The sequence below is a fragment of the Ursus maritimus genome, unplaced genomic scaffold (genome assembly GCF_017311325.1).
Source record: "Ursus maritimus isolate PB19 unplaced genomic scaffold, ASM1731132v1 scaffold_19, whole genome shotgun sequence".
NCBI classification, from domain to species: Eukaryota; Metazoa; Chordata; class Mammalia; order Carnivora; family Ursidae; genus Ursus; species Ursus maritimus.
In genome coordinates, this window is record NW_024424341.1 from 35,456,967 (window position 1) to 35,477,830 (window position 20,864).

Genomic DNA, 20,864 nt, shown 5'->3' on the forward strand with positions numbered 1-20,864 from the left:
GATCAACAGTCCCCCCACCTCCCAGGGCCTGCCCCTGGCACACCTCTTATGTAAGACCCCCGCCAAGTTACTGAAACTCTGTTCTTCTGGTTTGAATTGACCAACCTGGCCTCAGCCCAAGATCCCCAGAGCACTGCACTCATGGACCTAATAGAGGCATGTGCCCCGGGTCCTATCACACTCTCCGTACACATTCTGCCTCAACTTCCCCATGCGGCCCCTTGGGGTGTGCCGTGTATCTTCTCCAAGACTGATGGGTCGTAAGCTTCTCTTCCGGTTCTCTTGTGGTCTGTGTTGAACCGAGGCTCACCATCCAGCGCCCTGCGTGCACTTAACAAATGTTAATTAACAAAGTGTGAACATCACACGATTCACTCAGCTCCCATCAGAGAGGCCTTCTCTGGACCAGCCTCACCCACTAAATGGTGGCTCTAGATGAGCTTTAAAAATCCTAAGACTGTATTTCTTAACAATTGTAAATCAAGGATCTTGTGCAGAACTTGAAGTATGGTGGGGCATAAAATGTATTTGTTGAATGAATAAATAAGCACGAGAGAGCTTAGCTAACAAGACCTCAAGTTGTCAAGATGAGTCTATAATCTACATCATAACTTTCATTTCTCCCTGGGTACTTTCTGGATTCCTCCTTTTGCACTGGATATCCTAAAATAGGCATGAAAAAACATTTCCTTTAAAGGGTCAGATGATCAAGACTTTCAGCTTTGTGAGGGGGCAGACTGTTCACCAGCTGCTCAGTCCTGCAGCTCTAGTGAGAAAGTGGCCTCAGACTGTAGGTGAATGAAGGAGCGTGGCCGTGCTCCGATATCTCATTTGCAAACACAGACAACAGGCTAGATTTGAGCTGGAATTACCAATATTTGATTATCTTTGACCTTACCAAATTTGCAGCTTCGTGTGGCGCATCCTAACAAAACTCATCAGAGAAGGGCAACGTCGGACGAATTACGGTTCATTAGCGTGTGCCCTTTACGCAGTGGTAGCATGCTTCCTGGGCCGTTTGCTGCACGTGCCGGGTGGTGGGGAGGTCTGTGCTCCCAGTTTCTCTCCTGTTGGCCCAGAACCATGCAGAAAGGGACATCATGATCAAAGTAACGAGTGACATGGGCGTTTTCATCCTGGGCTGGCCAGGTACTTGAGGAAGTTGGTGGCACGGTATCAGGAGAGTCTGGATATTCTAGAATAAAGCCAAATGCAGGCTGGTTGTAATGTGGACTGTCTGTATTCTGAAGCACAGAACCTGGGCGCCAAGCTGGGGGCATCTGGTCAGAGGAAAAAAGATGGAGCGATCTGGGTGGAAACCCAAAAGAATCTAACAGGATGCGTCTGATGGTGGCGCAGTCATGTCTGGCTGTTTGAGGCATTTTTGCAAGTAAAAAATCAGGGAAGAGATGCTGACCTAGGATTGTAAGAACGGTAAAGATGATTTTCGTGAGAAATATGAGTCAATTCCTGGAGCTTGCATTGCCTCATTTATAAGGGCAGGGACAGATGGGATCACTTTGGTGAGCTAGAATTTGTATTAAGTTCCACTTGCTTTATTTTCTTTCATTTGAATATGCTTATTAGTAATATGTGTGTCAGAACAAAATCATTTTCTATCAGTCATTGCCAAACAATGAATAATCCCATGTAAAATATGTTTGCACACTTTAGATAGTTATAACAACTTCACTGAACTTGGTTTCTTCCTCTGAAATAGGCAGAAAACACTCTTGTTGAATCCTTAATGCATCGCCTCTTAGCTGGGCTCACCCTCAGGGAATTCTCAAATGACAGGTGTCACCTCTGTCTTGTCTATTGATCTGTTCTCTAGAAAAAAAAAGATTTCCCTATAAACTCAAAGCACTTAGCTCGTCCACTGTTCATTGGTTACATTGATTGGAAACCTGCTCTATGAAAGACGGTGTTTTACTGCGCTGTGGGAACCAGGCAGGCAAACTTCCCTGCCCTCGCGAGCTTACATTCTGCACCCTTCACATGTTCTGTGCCCCCCATGAGTGGTCCTTCTGGCAAACGTTAAAGAAATAGCTGCATTGTAGGCCTGTGACTACAAGAGCTATGGAAACGTCGGGAGAGGGTGGACACTGATTGAGAGGTGACTGGGTTTGATTGAGGAAAGGAGGGCCTGTGTTTGAGAAAAGACAGAATGGAATGAGGGGAGGCCATGACAACTCCTTGGAGAGCATGTTAGAGGTGAGGGACTAGCATCTTCAGAGACCCTGGAACAGAAGTTAACTTAGCGGGCTTGAGGAGCACCAAGGAGCTCATGTCTGTGCTGGAAGGATTCCAGGAGAGCGATGGAGGAGGTGGCCGAGGACACTGCAAGGTCCATGTCAGGACTGTGTGGGCCACCTTGAGGACTTAAAATACAAGTGAGGTTGGGGTGATTGGGGAGCAGAAGAGTGAAAAGCCCCATTTGCTTTTTGAAAGGTGACCCAGGGAGCCGCGTGGTGAACAGGGAGTGTGTGTTAGCGTAGGAGCAGAGAATGCAATTAAGAGATGCTCGCACGACCACGGGCAGAGGGGGCTTAGCCCTGCAGTGACCAACAGCTGGTGACAGGTTGCTGGACACAGGGCGGACAGGTCCAGCTGACAGGACCAGCTGACAGACAGACCAAATGGGGCAAAGAGGACTGGGCGTCAGCTTGTTCCCCTCAATAACTGTACCACCCCTCACCTAGGAGCTAATTTTGATTCCTCTCTTGCAAAGACAGTGAATGCTTATGGAGACAATCTGGAAAGGCAAAGGGGACGACTCAGCTGCGTCCCAGCACTGACGGAAGCCAGCTGGTCCCGATCATTTGTGTCACTCATTATCATCTGTGTCTTCAGCACAGCAAGAAAAGTTGTCAAACCCATGCCCTGCCAGTCCACCTGCCCAAACCAGAGGTAGTCTCTGTTGGGTCAGAGCACCTCGTTTGGTGATGAAATGAGGAGACCAGCTGCCCAGGAGGGGTTTCTCAAAGTGCAGTCATTAGGGCTGCCGCATCAGAATGATTTGGGGTGACAACACAGAGCTCCGGCTCCCAAACACCCACGAAATCCCTGGCGTCAGGCCTCGGGACTCTGCATTATTCAGGTTTCCAGGTGATTCCCAGGCAAATTAAATTTGTTTACTGTGATTTAAAAAAGTGCATCATGAAAACATCTTCACCATGTCTAAGTGTACCATTCAAGAATGGTCATGATATTCACGTTGTTGTGAAACAGATCTCCAGAACTTTCTCTTCTTGCAAATCTGAAGCCCTATACTGATTAAATAACAACTCCCTTTTCCCTCTCCCCTCCCCCCCCCAAGAGCCACCACTGTCCTGTGTCTATGAATTTGACGACTTTTGATGCTTCATATAAGAGGACTCATACGGTACCTGTCATTTCGTGACTGGCTTCTCTCATTGGGCATAACGTCTTCATGATCCAGGCTGTAGCATGTGTGCCATGTGGCAGAATTCCTCTTCTTCTGAAGGCTAGGTGAAATTCCATCATGTATATATAATGTAGCATGCTCTCCTTATCCATTCTTCCACCGATGGGAGCTTGGGCGGCTTGCACCTCTTGGCTATCGTGAATAATGCCGCAGGGAACATGGGCATCAGACGTCTCTTCCAGACCCGGCTTTCAGTTCCTTTGTATATATTCCCAGAAGTGAAACGCACAGTGAAAGTGTTCAAGTATTGTTCTTATTGTTGGAGCCTCTTTCCCGGTTCTGAGAATTGGTCAGCAAGATTAAAAGTGAAGCTTCAGAGAAAGCAGACAGTGACAACAGTAATGGCTCAGAAAACGCAGTGGATGAGTCCAGGGTCTACATTACAGAGTTCTGTCAGATGTGTTAAGACTTTTTTTTTTTTTTTTTTAAATCCCAAACTCAGAGACTTGGGAGCAGGGGAGAAGCCAACCGCTCTCTGTGTTCTACTGTGATCCTGACAATCACGTCCATACTTAATGTCCGCGTCCTTCCCATTAATCATCAACGCCGAGAGGCGCCAGATGTCCTGAAGTTTAACACGTTCCCATAGCTCCCCGTTTGTGATAAGCCGTCGCCAATCTGTGGTCAATTTTAGTATAAACTTCATAGATGCTTTTTAACTCTGAAATTAACATAGGTCTGTTATAGAAAGTCCAGAAAAGTGTAGAGAACCAAAGTAAAAAAATCACCAGCAATAAAACCACTGTTAATATTTAAGTATGGTCTTAATCATGTAATGTCTTTGTCTGTTTTTCCAAAAGTACATTATATGGTACCTACTCATTTGCGATCAGATATTTCCTTTATACCATGAGCACCATACCCTAATATATTTTTTCATTCCCTGAATTGTTTCTGCAAGGTCGTGTTCTACTTTGTGCAGACAGCGTGATTTATTGCATCAAGATCCTGTTAGAACATCACGTTGTTTGTAATGTTCCCTATTTTTATTAAGCAGTATTGAAATGAGTATACATGTTACTGAATGTCCCCCTTCCCCCCCACCACCGCCAGCAAGCAGGGACATGCAGATAGCCCCCCGCCCCCGCGGCTTAATTTCTACAAGTAAAATCACATGTTTCCAAGGCTTGTGATGCATATTGACAAACTGCATTTCAGAAAGATGTTTTAATGTTGTCAGTCAAGTATGAGAATTTGTTTCCTCACCAGTTTGCCAAACACTGATTATTAGGTTTTCCTAATTATTTCGGCGATGTCGTAAGCAAAAAGTTACCTCATTTAATTTTACAATCTGGTGGTTGCTCTTTTGTTTTCTTGTTTTGCTAATTGTTGTTTTTTTCCTTATTGATTTTTAACCAGCTCTTTATATATTCAGGGTAGTAAACCTCTGTTTTGTATGATGCAAATACTTTTCTCAGTTTCTGTTTATTTTACTTATATTTTAGTCATATAAAAAACTTGCTTTTGAGTATTTTAATCTCTTAATAACTCACATAACTCACGCCTTTAATACTGGTTTGGAAAGACCTTCCCCACTCTATTACATAAATATTCAATGGCTTTTTTTTTCTTAATACTGTAATCCACCTGAAATTTATTAGGCTATACTTTAAATGTTTATATATCAACCTTAATTTTTGGAGACTATCATGTTTTATAAAACACATTTTAATACTTAACAAAATGACTAAGTTTATAAATTTAAAAAATAAGAAGTATTGCATTCCATTCTCTTCCTCTGAATTTTGCTTTTGGAGAGGGAGAAGAGCGAGTAAAAAATAAAATCTCCAGTAATTTTCTCCTACAGCTTTGTTTTCAAAGTATTATATTTCTCATCTTTTACAAACATCCCCTTAACCCTTGTACATATCCTTAATAGACCTGGCATAATTCCAATATCCATGATTTATATAAATTCTACTTGAACCAATTAAAATTTTCAGCCTGTGCCCCTCTTGGGGTAGAAGATATTCACTGGGACTTTACCCAAGCTGCTTAAATAAAATTATTTTGTATATCTGCATAGATTTCTTCCACATAATTAAAATTACTTCAAACGTTAAATAGAAACATGCCCTCCACGTCCAGCATGGTTGTGAGCATGCATACATAAGAAAAAAGTGTTTTCATTTTGCTTGGTGGAAAACATACTTTAAAAGTAAAATTTCAGATCGACAAAGGAAATACTATAGTCTAAGCAGAACCAGCTTTTCAGAGAACATTGGGTAACAGTATATCACAATCTTTAATTAACAATCTAACAAGTGGGAGACTTGTATCACCTCTTTGATCATTTTTCAAGGGAGCTGTAAACACTGCATCCAGTCCATCAAGGGGGAGATGGCACCAGGGCTGTGGAGGGAAAGGCGGGGGGATGTTACAAAAGCTAAAAATATCTTTTCCCTGGGAACTCTCCAAGAGTTGATCCATAATGATATTCAACTTCGATAAATGCATAAAGCTGAGAAAAATAACTTGAAATGCAAGTAATTGGTGTCAAAGTGAAGTCTGGATTGCTGTGATAGAAAAGCAATTTGAATTGGGGACTGGATGACAAGTCAGAATTGAATCGAGGGTACTGCATCCACGTTTGCAGAAGTTTCAATAAAGGTCTGTTGGGAGCAAACAAATGCCAGGGTCACCAAACCCTAGACTTTCCTAAGTGCCAATAACTGTGCTACACACACTCACTTATCTTTTATTCAAAACAGAAAACAAAAATAAGAATGACATCCTACACAGCATTTGCTGCATGTGCCGGCTGACCTGGGAGGTTGAAGTTCCTTAATAACGTAGGATTACCATGTGACCCTGTTTGCCTAGAGGACAGGCTTGGTTTGCACCTGTTTGGGGGTACTTGTTAATAGCACCTGCTTTCATTCTAGAACATGTTCCTGTTTGAATGAAAATTATGTGACCACAGTATCAATTTCCTATTGTTGCTACAGCAAATTACCATAAATGTCTGGCTCAAAACAACACAAATGTGTTATCCTGTACTTCCATAGGTCACAGTCCAGTGTGGACCTCACAGGGCTAAAAGCAACATGCCAGGAGGCCTGCATTCACTTCTGAAGCCTATACAGGAGGACTTGTCTTTTCTAGTGTCTGGGGACACACCATTCCTTGGCTGGTGGCCTCCTCCTCCATCTTCAAAGCCAGTGATGGCTGCTCAAGCCCCTTGTCACTTTGCGTCACTTAGATCTCCTCTCCTGAGCTCTTAAGGACCCTCGTGATCACATTGTGCCCACCCAGATAATCCAGGCTGATCTCACTATTTTAAGGTCAGCTGATCAGCAACCTTAATTCTACTTTGCCATGGAACCTAACATATGCAAGGTTCCAGGAGATAGGACATGAAGATTTTTAGGAAGACCATCATTCTGCCAGCTACAGTCGCTCTAAGGTAGCAGAGCCAAAATTTGAAGGCAGGCTTTCTGATTGAAAGTCTAGTGGAATTTCATTGATCAATCTGGTTCCATCTTTGTGAGATGTTGGTAGGTGGGGCATGAGACTTGCAAACAGTGGGGCATCTGGGTGGCTCAGTCGATTAAGCGTCCGACTCTGGATTTCAGCTCAGGTCATGCTCTCAGAGTGGTGAGATTGAGCCCTGCGTCGGGCTCATGCTGGGCTCCATGCTGGGCATGGAGTTTGCTTAAGATTCTCTCTCTCTCCCTCTGCCCCTCCCCCCATCTCCTGCTCTAAGCAAAACAAAACAAAAACAAAAAACCTATCCGTGCTTTCTTTATTCAAGGCACGTATTTAGTATAGAAGGAGTACCTAGAAAACAGCGTTCCTGCCTTCACGTTGTTTATGATCTAATTGGACTAAGGATATTCTCCCGTGCAGAACAAGCCCCTCTCAGAGGAGCCCATAACGAATGAATACGATACTATATTAGTTAAATATGTGAGAATTCAGATGCAAAACATAAGGGCAACTTAAGTTCCACATTAACCAAAGAAGTTAGGATTTGTTTTATCTTTTTCTTTCCTATGACAACAAACATTATACCTATGGTGGAAAATTTGGCTTTTAAAAATCTTCCAACATTCTCAATCCTGAGAGATCATCTATTAGAAATAAACTCACAATAGCATCCTTAACACAAAAATCTCTGCGGGCTTCTTTATTTCTATGGCAACGTGGTGCCCATATACCGTGCCCTCGAAATGGGAAACTTAGCTCATGTTCATGCGGTACCTTCATGTCTTCACTCTTGGATAAAGGATTTTGCTTTAAACAGATTCTATTCGCCATGGTCATTTCAGAGCTACATTTATAAGAGGAAAAACGTCTTTCTTTTCTAAAAGTCTGACATTCAAGAAGGGAACATGTTGTAGCTAGGCTGATATTGTAATATTCCCCAATTTGCCACAAGTGGCAGGGTGATATATATATTAATATATATGTATATATATGTGTGTGTGTGTGTGTGTGTTGTTTATATAAAAGCCTATAGTGTTTTAATGTGTATTTTCATGTTTATTAAGAAAAATTTATAATAAGCTCATCATATGCCTAAATTCATGGATAATTTTGCCTTGGATGAGGCAACAATGAAACATAGCAATCAATGTAAAGTTATTTACTATAAGTAAATAACACAGTAAAGAGAATAAAACAAAAATGCATGGGAAGTCCATGAAAGAGCGTTTAGCAAACAAGGGCATAGTGGAAGAAAGCACAAATTTTAGAGTCAGACCTAAGTTTGGATCCAGCTGGATCACGAATTAGCTTTTGCTTCTAGACCAGTACTTAAATTTCTCTGGGTTTTGCTGCAGTGGGTTTTTCTTCAGCTTGTTTTGAGCCAAATGAGACAATGCATAAAAAGCCCAGACATGTATTGGACACCAAATAAATGTTAGTTCCCTTCTTTAAAAGGCAAGTAATTAATTTAATGTACTCAGGTATTGTTTATCCACTGTGGTTCTTATTCATGAATTAAGATGGTACAAAGAGTCAATTGACTTATAGTCCATGGAGTCGGGACCGACTGTCAGCTCTTATGTGCCAGGGATGGAAAGAAAGGACAGATGGCCAAAGCTGAGGCCAAACTTTGGACTCCAGTTTCTTAAAGAGTTACTGCCTCTTCCTGCAATCAGCATGAAATCAGCTATATGTGATCAGTATTAAAGCAGGTGGCGAGGGCCTCAGAGGGGAGGGGTGTGGGGGATTGGGATAGACTGGTGATGGGTAGTAAGGAGGGCATGTATTGCATGGTGCACTGGGTGTTATACGCAACTAATGAAGCATTGAACTTTACATCGGAATCCGGGGATGTACTGTATGGTGACTAACACAATATAATAAAAAATCATAAAAAAAAAAAGCAGGTGGCTGTTATGTGCAGGCAGTTGGTCTCAGCCTTGAGGATTTGCTTCTGGTCAAGAATATTCATGACACCTCTGCCTTCATGGGACTTGTCAGACAGGCAGACATTAATTGAATTATCCTTCAAATAAATAATCTGTACTTTGGAAAATATTATAAAGGAAGGGCACCAGTACCATGGGAGTGTAAACCAGGGACACCCTAGTTTATCTTAGGGGAAGATCTTCTTGGCCGGTGATATCGGAGCTGAGATCTGAAAGCTAAATAGGGACTAACCCAGGACAGCAGGTAGGAAGGCCATGCTTGCTAGGAGAATTGCATGTACTGGGAATGAATGGGGTAAGCTGGAAAAACTGAAAAAAAATTGGTGTAGTTGGATTATAAGGAACAAAGGAGATCATCTCTTATGACATGAAATGGGTTTGGAGAAGTGAGCTGGAGCCAGATTATAAAAAAAACTTGTCAAAGTAAAGGAACGTGCTGTTTATTCTAAGAGGGATGAGAAACCATTGAGAGGTATCCATTATGGGGTGACATAAATTAATTAGAAATTTGAAAAGACACCCTGGAAGCCTGGAAGCCTGTACGAGTCAGCGTTTTCCAAAGAAATAAAGTCACACACACACAAAGGGATTTATTATTATTATTAATATAATAGTTGACTCACACAATTATGGAGGCTGAGAAGTCCCACGGTCTGCCGTCTGCAGGCTGGAGACCCAGGAAAGCTGGTTGTTAATTCAGTCCAAGTCCAAAGAGATGAGAGCCAGGAGAGCCCATGGTGTTGATTCCGGTCCAGGTCTGAATGCCTGAGAAGGCAGAGCGCTGAGGGCATTTTCCAGTACGGTAGGTACATGTGGCTAATGATCTCTTGAATGTGGCTAGCACAATGCAAGAACTGGATTTTTTTACTTTATTTATCATTATTAATTTAAATAGCCACATGTGACTAGTGGCTTCCATATTGGACAGTGTAGTTTTGATATATGAACCTCTTCTATCTCTGCATGTCCCTGATCTCCAACTGAAATTATTTTATTCATACATTCTACATTGCTTATTACCTGCCTCTTCATGCTAGAATGTCTTATTAACTGCTGGATATGTAGCACTCAGGGTAGGGACTGACAGGTAGTAATATCTCAATAAATTTTTTGTTAAACTGACTTTAAAATTAATAAATGCCCCTTAGGAGCACTTTGCTTTTTTTTTCCTTAAGATTTTATTTTTAAGTAATCTCTACACCCAACCTGGGGCTCGAACTTACAACCCCAATATCAAAGGTCACATGCTCTGACAATTGAGCCAGCCAGGTGCCCCATGAGCACTTTGCTATTTTTTAAAATGCTGTTCCAAAGGTCTTTACTTTTTTTTTTTTTTAAGATTTTTATTTATTTATTCGACAGAGATAGAGACAGCCAGCGAGAGAGGGAACACAAGCAGGGGGAGTGGGAGAGGAAGAAGCAGGCTCCCAGCGGAGGAGCCTGATGTGGGGCTCGATCCCATAACACCGGGATCACGCCCTGAGCCGAAGGCAGACGCCCAACCGCTGTGCCACCCAAGCGCCCCCAAAGATCTTTACTTCTGATGATATTGCTTTCCACTAAAAAATCCAGGAGTCAAACTCAGGGTAGTATTGTAACATAAACAGCTATCAGGTTGTATATTTACATAGTTGGTTTTATGACATTCAGGTCAATGTTTTGCATTCAGCCTAATTAGTTATAACTCCTTAGTTTCTGTTTGTCTTTTCATTATGTTGAGATGGACCTGGAGTCTGCCCCTCTCAGTTCCGACAGTTTGCACATTCGGGAATTCTAGGGATTTTGTTCCTCTATCCGACTTGCGGCTTCTGATAAGGCCCAAGACTTGTACAGTGTGGAAGTGTTGGAGAAGGTCATCGAGAGGTCATGACCGAGGTCATGACCCCCGGTTGACCCGGAAGCCGAACTCAGGCAATCAGAGAGGCTTCCCACCCCTCCCTGTCCTTGGAATATAAGGTCCCACGGTGGGAGCCGTTGTCAAGGATGCAGCCTTGAGACAGCAGTGTGTTGCCGGGGCAAACGGACGGTCTACCTGACTCCCTGCCGAGACCTCTACGTAAACTTGCAAGGTTCTGGCGGGCGAGGGCGGAGGCTCCTGACCTTGCAGCCGCCTCAGACAAGCCTCGCGAGGAGCCCGCTCCTTGTTAACGCCGCCGCCGCCCGCCGCAGCCCTTTACCTCCTCCCCGCTCTCCCTGCCCCGCGTGGGTGGGGCCAGCTTGCGAACCGCCGGGAAGCTTAGGCTTCGGGTCCCAGGTATTTGTTGTCTTTAGACACCGGTTTTTTGGTTGAGTTAAAATCAAGTCTTCGGCTGTCTGGGGAGGACAAAAGATCAGACCGTCATTATGACACAAAACCGCCCCAAGGTTTTGTTTGCTTTCCTTTGTTTGGCAGAATTCTCATAGCTTTAAAAAAACGGCAGAAAAAAACCAGAAGTTCACTCTCTACGCAGATCTTAAAAGGCTCTGCCCATTTATTTTCTGGTGAAAGGATGAAGTAATGTTAAGGAGAAAAAATGAAAAAGATTCTCTTCTAGCCAAGCTTACCTGGTTTCATTTTTGCTTACTGCCTTCAAATTCTGAGCCCATGCACACATTACACACGCAGGAATCACGTGCTATTTTGTGTGTTTACACACAGAATTCTAAGAGGATCAACAAGGTGGAATAATGATTTTATCTAATGCCTGTATTTTATTATGTCGTAACAGACACTCGGTCAACCAGTCCCCCGTCCCTGGGCATTTAGCAGATGCCCACGGTGATTCGTTATTCTAATAATGAAATAACAGCGGATGTTTTCATAGATGTAGTGCAGCCTGACTCAAGTGGAGCAGGCAGGGGTATCCAGATGGAGCAAAGTGTACGAGGCCTTCATAGCTTCTGTGGGATTTTCCGGGGCTACTTTCCAAAAGGACGATACCAGTTTGCAGTCCCGCCAGGTGGAGTGCAACCATGCTGCTTCGTAATAAAAGTGCCTCTCTGTCACTTTTCTAATTGGGGCTTGTTTTGACAATAGGGCCGATCACAAGAGTCGTGACAGTAGGACGAGCTAGTGTTCTGGAGACGTAGCATGGCAGAGCAGTAGAGTCAGTGCTTTAAGACTGTTTACAGTGGCTAAAGGTATAAAGTCCGGCGGCTGACTTCATGAGGGCAAATCCAGATTCTACCACTTAGCCTCTAATTTGCATCCGTTCCCTCCTTGCTAATGATTCATGGGGTTACCGGCTGAAGACCAAGGGAGTTTATATAGTAGAGAGCCTAGTAAGCAATGGATAATGTTGAATATTATTCCTAATAATAGGTGTTTTTTATTAACCTCATTTTCCAGGTGAGAAAACAGAGAGGAGGTGGACGCCTCAAGGCCATATAGCTCTTGAAAAGTAGGGCTGAGATTCCAACTGCAGGGGCCCGTTCACCAAGGGCTGCAGTTTCAGGGGCGATGCAGGGACCAGAACTCAAACCCAAGGAGAAGTGTTACTATTGCCCCCAAGTTAGACCGAGGCGGAATCAGGCTCAGAAAAGGATCGCATAAGGCTGCTGTGACTCACTGGAAATGCCATGACGTAATTCCTTGTTTCCCAGATAAACAATGTAGCTGGGGTGGTTTTTTTATATTATTTTCTTCATCCTTGAGATCTGAAGGTAGCTCTGTATGCAAGTGTTCCTTGGGATTGTGCAATCCCGCCTTAATTACACGGGCCTGGTGGGCAGTAATCCCAGGGTCGCACTCAGGACCCCCACAAACGCCTTCCTTGCCTCGGGAGGGCTCTCTATAAATACTTACTGACCTGAATTTCTCCTAAACATTACCATAAACACTTTTGGTTATTTCTTAATGTACTCTGTTCATAACTGCTTAGTCAATTATTTTTATTAGCATAACATTCCTTTTAAGCATAATGATGTTAGAAAAAACAGAAACAATGTAAGCACATTTTCTCAGCTATGGCTGATTGCGAGTGTTTTCTCTCTTTTTCTTTTTTGGACTTGCTTTGCAGATTTGATGAATTAATTGCGAATTTCCCAAGGGGGACCTAACATGAACTGAAATTTGTCGTTTATTCTATAATGCTTAGTTTCTATTCTGGTTCCAGTGACTATCCATTGAGACCGAAGTTTGAATATTGCCAAGGGCTCATAAAATTGCTGATATAACCTACTTTCTCCAGAGAACCTGACTTCAGTTTTCATAATGAATTAACGCCTTTTCTCTCCCCCAATTTCTTTGCTCCCATAGCTATTTGTGGAGACCACTGATGTCAATGGGAAAACTCTCGAGGGGCCAGTTCCTCTGGAAGTCATCGTGATTGACCAGAATGACAACAGACCGATCTTTCGGGAAGGCCCCTACATTGGTCATGTCATGGAAGGATCGCCGACAGGTATGTTAAATTGGCTTACATTAGCATAATGGCTTGGGAAGTGGCATCCTGTGATCTTTGGGGATTCTAGACTGTTTTGTTGCTGCTCGAACTTGTTGGTATGCATCAACACTGACGTGTTATCTCCCTGGGTAGAAGCAAGAGCTGCAAACCTGCAACTCAGAGCGTGACTTGGGCGTTGCAGGCTGTGGGAATCCCTCACCTCATCTCTGAAAGCCATCTTTCAAGGGTGGCCCACATCTAAGTCTAACGCGTGGCTGGTGGTAGATATGGTGTAAATATGTCCCTCACCCTCGTGAGGGCCCAAGGTTGAGCTTTGCGGTATGGCAGGGCTTTGAAGAAAATTAAGGTCCCCACTCCAAGGTCCTAGCTTCTTCCTTTCATCATTGTCTTTTAATAAGAACCATTTGGGAATAAAAAAAGAAGAAGAAGAAGACTTATTTTTTCCCTTTCCTTACACAAGGTGAATGGAGAAACCATTGTCTTCAGTCAAAAGGCCAAAGGCAAGACATTTTATTTCTCTCTGGAAACACATGCACCTACTGTGATATTACTACAGAGCTCCTCTTATCTTTTTTCCACACTTAACCTTTCTATCAGGGAAGGTTGTAGAATTTAGAGCTCCCTGTTTTGGTGCCCGAGGTACTAATAAAAGCATTCTGTGACCAGCAGCAGAAGTCACAGCTGAGTACGATGCCTGAGCAAGCGAGGAGCAAAGTCGAAAAATCCCTCTTATGGGACCGGACTTTGATTTTAAGCTTGAAAATCCATTTGGGTGAGGAAGCCCCACAGGGAGAGTCTCACTGTTGCTGCGTCTAGATTATGCCCAAACAAATAAGTCACTTAGTGGGCCAGACGGGGGATGGACGCCCAAGCCCTGCTTTGACTGGTCCTATTTTCCCCCTTCTCTGAATTGATGGGACAGAGCAATAACAGGTAGATGTAGGAGGTTCTGCAAGCGTTGTCATGGTAACCTGCCTAGACCACCCCATGAGTCATTGTATGCAAGGTGCCTGCACCTCCCTCCAGCTTCAAGAAGCTGGGTCTCCCTGCACTTCACCAGCTCCCCGGGGGCAGGAGGCAAGCTCTCTCTTCCCAGATTTGAAGGCATTCTGTAAAAAGGGTGGGGGAGGAGATTGCCTGTGGGTGCTAGGGGGCGTTTGGGGGAGCCCAGGAGGTGGAAGAGTAGTAACCGGCCTGGAAAGATGGGGAGCAGCAGGTGAAGGTGGGTCAGATCACTTCCGGCTAGACCTTTCCCGTGGCACCTCTCCCCCCTAGGCTGCTTTTGATGGAAGGAAGGCTTCTGGTGAGAGAGACCCTGGTACCAGGGTTCAATGTTCACAGATACCGTCTTAAACAAGCTGATGTGTGGGACGAGTCAGGGGAACTGATGGCGAAAGCTATTAAGAGGCTGGAGTTTGAGCAGAGCAGAAAAATGATTCCCAGTTTCCTTCTATGGTGCCGGGCCCTGTCTGTGAGTGACTGGAATTCGCGCCAGGCCAGGAAAGTGTTCTAAACGTAAATGACAATGCTTACGTCGGAGGCGGCTGTGAGCGCGTGCGTGTCTTTGTATATTATGTGTGTATATGATTAGACGATGTCTGATTTTCCTCCCATTGCGCCTTTCCTTAAAGCTGCAGAAAGAATTTCAAATTTTATCGCTTCATATACATGTCACATTTTCAAAGAAAAATGGAATCCTTTATGCACACTGAATTTCTTAAAGCACAAAGTAATTCGGTTAGGGTGGACGGATCTCCAGCAAAACATAAACCACCTCCAACTTCTTTTTATGATTGATATTATCCTATAAAAATACATAACGATGCGGACAGCTGTGTGGCTTCTTTCAGCCATGCAGAATTTGGCCTGAATCATTGCTTTCTTTGTCGGCCCCCTCTGGGTTTGGCTTTAAAGCGGGCATTGAAATGGAGTCAGTCAGATTTGGGGTCAACAGTGTGGAAATGTTGTGGAAAACTTTTAGAGGAAATGCCACCTAGATCACTCAGGGCTTCTGAGGGATCTCAGGCACAATGACCACTGAAGCTTCGATGAGGGCGGTGGGAATCTGGGGCAGGGGCTGGGATCCCTTTCCAGTCCTCCTTCCCAACCTCAACCACTTATAAGTTAGAACAAGGAGCCCTGACTGGCTGTAGAAATGACGGCCTCCCCGATATCAGTAATGCCCAGCTCCTTTGTAGCTGGTGGAATCCTAAGTGTCGTAGACACTGCAGCAGATCCATTTTACAGAAGGGGATGCTTCCGAAGAGTTCCGTGATTTCCCCACTCACATGAAGAATAAGTGGGGGGGGCAGTGTTCAGGGCTCACTCTGTATCTTCTACCTTCAAATCATGTGCTCTTTCAAGTGTCCCACAAACCGCATGGTGAAAACAGCCATCAAACCGTGTCTGCATGGGGTCGAGTGCTTACCATGTGCCGAGACCTTTATGACCTAGTGTCCTTGCCTCCACTACACCATTCCCTCTCCTGAGGGGTGGACACACTTGGCCGAAGTCCCACAGCTGGTGGGGGAGCCAGAATCTGTGTCCATGTCCCTGCTTGAGGCATGGGCTCTCTCCCGTGTCCATGTTAGAGTTGGCCACCTTCCCTCCCGGTCTTCACCGTAGACTCTTCGCAATCCCAGCCAGAGGGCAAGAACTTGCTCTATCAGAGGAACTGGTGTCGCTCCTGAGGGAAAGTAAACAGCCCTTCTGACCAAACATCCAGCTCATCGAATCACTTCGTGTGACGTGCGCTGCTGCTCAGTCCCTGGGGTTGAACAGTGTTCCACGTGGGCCTCGTTGTCACTCACGTTGCTGTCTTCTGAGTTTACATCCTCAGGGCCAGCTTCATGGGGTGTGACCCACATAGCCTCACAGGGCCCCACGCTCCAGAGGGCCCCACGTTTGGTATTAGGCTCTGCTGCCACCACCTTAAAATTCTTAAGTATTGAGCAAGGGTACCTGCATTTTCCTTTTGCACTGAGGCCTCCCCACCCCTGAATTATGGAGTTGGTCCTGAGCATGGCCCTATGGCCCAGAGCTGGTTCGATGCTCCACTCAGCTTCTTAACCAGGTGAGACCTTAGGCAGTTTACTGAACCTTCTAGAAGCCTCAGTCACCTTGTCTGTAGATGGAGTCAGTGCATGATAGTCCCTGTCCTAGAGAACTGTGTGCAAAGATTAAATGAGACACTGCTTCCCTCAGCACATGCAACCGAACAAAGGTTCGAGAGATGCTAGTGTATCGTTAATGCCCCCTATTATTCTTATCATTCCTGCAGCGTACCGTTTAGGGGAGGTAAGGCAAAGAGTCAGGCAGTTTGTGTGAAGGAACATTCATCTCCCAACAATCCGAGCATCATTTTCATGTTCCAATGTACCTGGATATGCCATCAGCACCAATCCATCATGGAGGAAGGTCACCCATATTTATCTGTGTGTGCAGACAGGAGACCATTTCCAGCTGCTCAGCACTAAACTCCAGGGTATTGTTTTGGGGAATCAGTACTGGATGAGGGAAGATCAACAGAAAATAATGGTGTTTGAACTTCGCAAATTATGAGCTATTCCTTTCGTGGAGTTACAAGGCACTGATTTATGGGACCCAAGCCCCGGCCCTGGCCGCTCTGTGGGGCCAGCCAGAGCCCTGTGTGAGCCTGATGTTTTCTGAATGCCCAAGGCATGCCTGGACCTCGTGAGTGGGGACAGAGGGCTGGGACCCTTGAAGTTCCTGGAGGGCACACATGACGGGGCCCCCCAGGGCCTACTGACGCCACCTCCCCAGTGTCTTGCCACCAGTAGTCTTCTGGGCACCGTTGAGAAGGAGCAGGGACAGCCATGAGACCTGGAGATGAGGACTGAGGGCACGTGATTTACCTGGGAGGTGCAGGACACCGGATGAGGACTGCTACAGGCAAGGGAAGCCAGCTACCAGGATGGGCAATTGTGAGCTTGATCCCTTGGGGGGGCATTCCTAGGAAATGACATAAAACACACATTAGAGTTACCCCAGCCCAGGGCGGCTGGAATCTGCATCCCCACACACCCATCAGATACTGGCCACAAACTATCCCCAAAGGGACTTTAACTCCCAGGCACCCTTGGTCTCTTGCGGTCTACCCCAGTGGGGAAGCCTTCTAACAGGACACAGGAGCTGGCCGTTGGGCTGGCCTCAGCTGTGCTCTGCCCTCCGTGCTTTCGGCCAGCCCAGACGTGAGCAGGGGCAGCTTGGAGGACAGCACCCACCACCTGGACTGACAGAGCAGCTTTGAGAGATGTCAGGGGAGGGAAGGGATGGGAGGAATTATCTTAGTCCCTAGGAGGCATGACTAAGAAGGACAAATGTGATGTGGACCTTTCTCATTATTTTATTTAAAAAAAATTTTTTTTTAAGATTGTGTTTCTTTATTTGAGAGAGAGAGCGAGAGAGCAGGGGAGGAGCAGAGCAAGAGGGACAAGCAGACTCCACACTGGGCACAGAGCGTGACACCGGGCTTGATCTCACAACCCTGAAAGCATGACCTGAGCCGAAACCAAGAGTCAGACGCTCAACCAACTGAGCCACGCAGGTGCCCCAACCTTTTTCTTTAAATAGGGGTCAGGACCTGGAGGTGCACGTTCTGACTCCTAAGAGAGATGCCTATTGCTGAGATGTGTGCTGACACTTCTCCTTGAGCAGGTGGAGAGCAGTAGAGATTAGCAGCTAAATCCTCTTCTGACTTCGGAGAGCCCAGGTGCCCTTGCCTCTCTGGCTTCCTCTCTTGCTCCCTCTATGTTTTGCATCCAGCATCATTCCTGAACGCCTACTCTGTGCCAGCACTACTCTGAGGTCTGAGGGTGCAGCTGTGGACCTGTCCGGTGCTGCTCATTCCCTCTGGGTTTGCAGAGCCAAGCAGGGAGACTGGCAACAAGTAAGAATTGAAATGTGGGGAGCGCTATGATGCAGCCACACAGGATGCCTGTCCCAGCAGGTGCAGACCAGCCTCCCTGAAGAGGTGCTGTCAGAAGAGTAGGGGCTTTGTCTTTTGTTTTTCCTCTGGGATCCCCCTGAGTTTCTGTTATTCAAGACTCAGTACTTTCATTTTTTAGAAAGTCATACGATGACAGACATGAGGAAAAACGTCCGATCAATTGGCCTTTGGGACAAGAGGTTGTCCTGAGAGCTCAGCTTTGCTTGGTACTCGCTGTTTTCCAGAACAGCTCGGGCCACACCACGATAGTTTTATATGTGATAGTTGATATCTGAGTCGTGGCTTAGTACAAACCCTCAGGTTGTTGGTATGACCTGGTCGTAAAGCCACACCTGGCCCCCTGTTCACTTGTCACTATAACTGTAGTGTAGCTTCTCTGTCCACCACACCGGCCAGCTCTCTTTCGAGGGTACTTTAGGACATCCACATTGTAGGTTCTTCCTTTCTCAACCATCCCAGCCAATCCTCCAGGCTCTGGAATACTGGGCACATGACTGTCCGGATTGTTTGCCTGTTTTTTTAAGGAGATGTATTTCTTTAAAACTAAAGCAGTTCCACTTTTGTTCAGCTTTTTTAAGTAAAAAAATCCAATCACCCTCAAATCTCACCATCCAGAGAAAACCACAGTCACCACCTTGGTGCGTGGAGTTCCAGGGCTCTGTCTGAGCATGTCTACACCCAGGGATGCGCTACACAATTTGCTAGACACGGAGTGGTACATTCCTTTCTGTAACTCGCTTTCTTCACTCTGCAGGGTCATATAGACTTTTTTGTAAATCAATAAATGTCAAGCTACATCACTGTTTTAAACAGCTAGTGTCTGGATCTGCCATCATCTAGTTAGCCATCCCGTATTGATTTAAGTTTTTTCACTTTTCCATACTTATAATCAGCTCTATGGGAGAGAACACGTCTCTTCCTGTGTGCGTGACAATCTTTAGGATAGATCCATCTATGCGGGATCGACGGGATAGAGGATGCACTTATTACATTTTGGTGTATGTCGGGGTGGTGCTTCTGATCAAAGGATCAAATCTGCATCTTGGCCAAGCTCATGCTTGAGGTTACAATAATAGCCTTTCCCTTCACATTTGAACATGCTGGAGGGCATTTTTGTTTATTTGTTTTTCTAGATTATACCCAACGTCTCTGTGCTCTTGTGGTCATTCCACTCACTCTATCAGTAGGTCGTGAACCGCCTTGCTCTGGAACCCTCCCTGGATTCTGTGACCGAGAAGAGGACTATAATTGTGGGTCCTGTTCTTCGCCTGGGGTCTTCATTGGAGTCTTAGCTGAGGGAAGGTGCCGAGGAACAGATGTCATTAATGTGCCATAGTGCCATTCAGATGGCATTAGGCAGCACTTGAGTTATGGTACAGTGCACTCCAGTGCAGTTGACCGTAAAACAAAATTTATGAGTTACACAATCCAATCAGAGACTTCTTCCCAAAGGGAAAATTCTAGAAGTAAAGTGTATCAAAAGTGTTGAGTTATCTGAACCTTGCTAGCTATTCAAGAAACAGAATCTCTGCCAAGTTTCTGCTAGCCCTGTCTGGGGACCCCAGGTGATGTCTTACAGAGGCTCCAGAGCAAGCCAATCAACGACCTTATCACAGCCACTAAGTTTCCCTCTTTTCTGCCCTGGCGCCTCTCTGATGGACACCACTGCACATTTTAGACCAACTGATGCAGGTCCACTGGAGCCTTAGAGATACTAGAAGACTTTGTGAGACACAGGAGAAGGCCTGGAGCCCTTTTTTCTGTTAAAAGGATACCCAACCACTAAAACCGTGTATCTCATCTTTAGTGTGGACAACTTTGAAAACCATTCTTTTCATTTTTATTTCTAGCTCTCTCTCCACCTAAATTCCTATATGAGTCCATGGGGTTGGAGACCAGTTCAAGAGGCAGACCACCCATCGTTTCTTGAATCACTCCTCTCTCTAAGAGGAAATCTTTGTTCCTGGCCAGGCGTGTGTGTCTGTCTCCCCACTGCCAGTCCTCCAGCCCCCTACTCCTTCATGTCAGATCTTCGCATTCTAGGCACCGGGGATAACGGTGAAGTGGAGAGATATGGCTCCCATGGTCACAGAGATTACTTCCTCCTAAAACTAAACACTTGGCAGCCGAGCCCCACTAATTTGTTGGATACACTTCAGAGTTGAGCTGGGAGTCATCCCTCTACCACTCTACATTTGGGAAAAAGAAGGATTTAGGACATCAACTATTGAAAAATAAAATAATTAATGAACTTAATTAAAATGAAATAATACTTTGAAGTGGAGGGAGGGAAAAGAAGCATCAATAGCTTCAGAAACTTGGTGATAATTCCAGAACCTTTTGAAAGAATAAATCTGATGGGAGTTTTTAGCCCAAATGGAAATCGGGTGACAGTTGAGCAACTGCAAAATAAAAATGAGAATGTCCTTGAGTTGTTACGGCGGAGAGCATGGTGGACACCAAAGCCTTGAAATCCATCCCTCATACTGAAGGATCCGCTCTGAATAGCCCGGGGATATTTTGTGCTGCAGATGAGTAAAGCCCAGTAGTACAACCACAATGGCATTAAAGAGTTATAATTTCAGAGAGACTCTTACTTCAGATCAACTCCTGCTGACCATTTCGTTCAGCTAAACCATTCAGCAAATATTTATTGGGCAGTTTCTCTGAATCAGAGGATGCCC

General features: G+C 45.1%; 1 protein-coding gene across 1 annotated transcript in view; it reads left to right on the forward strand.

Annotated features, from left to right (window-relative positions):
* The window catches only part of CDH13 (cadherin 13), a 981,274-nt gene that overhangs the window by 599,577 nt on the left and 360,833 nt on the right, over positions 1–20,864 (forward strand). Inside the window, exon 6 of the mRNA XM_008689752.2 lies at positions 13,064–13,208. Within this exon, the coding sequence (XP_008687974.1) occupies positions 13,064–13,208 (145 nt within the window). The remainder of the gene's footprint in view (positions 1–13,063; positions 13,209–20,864) is intronic.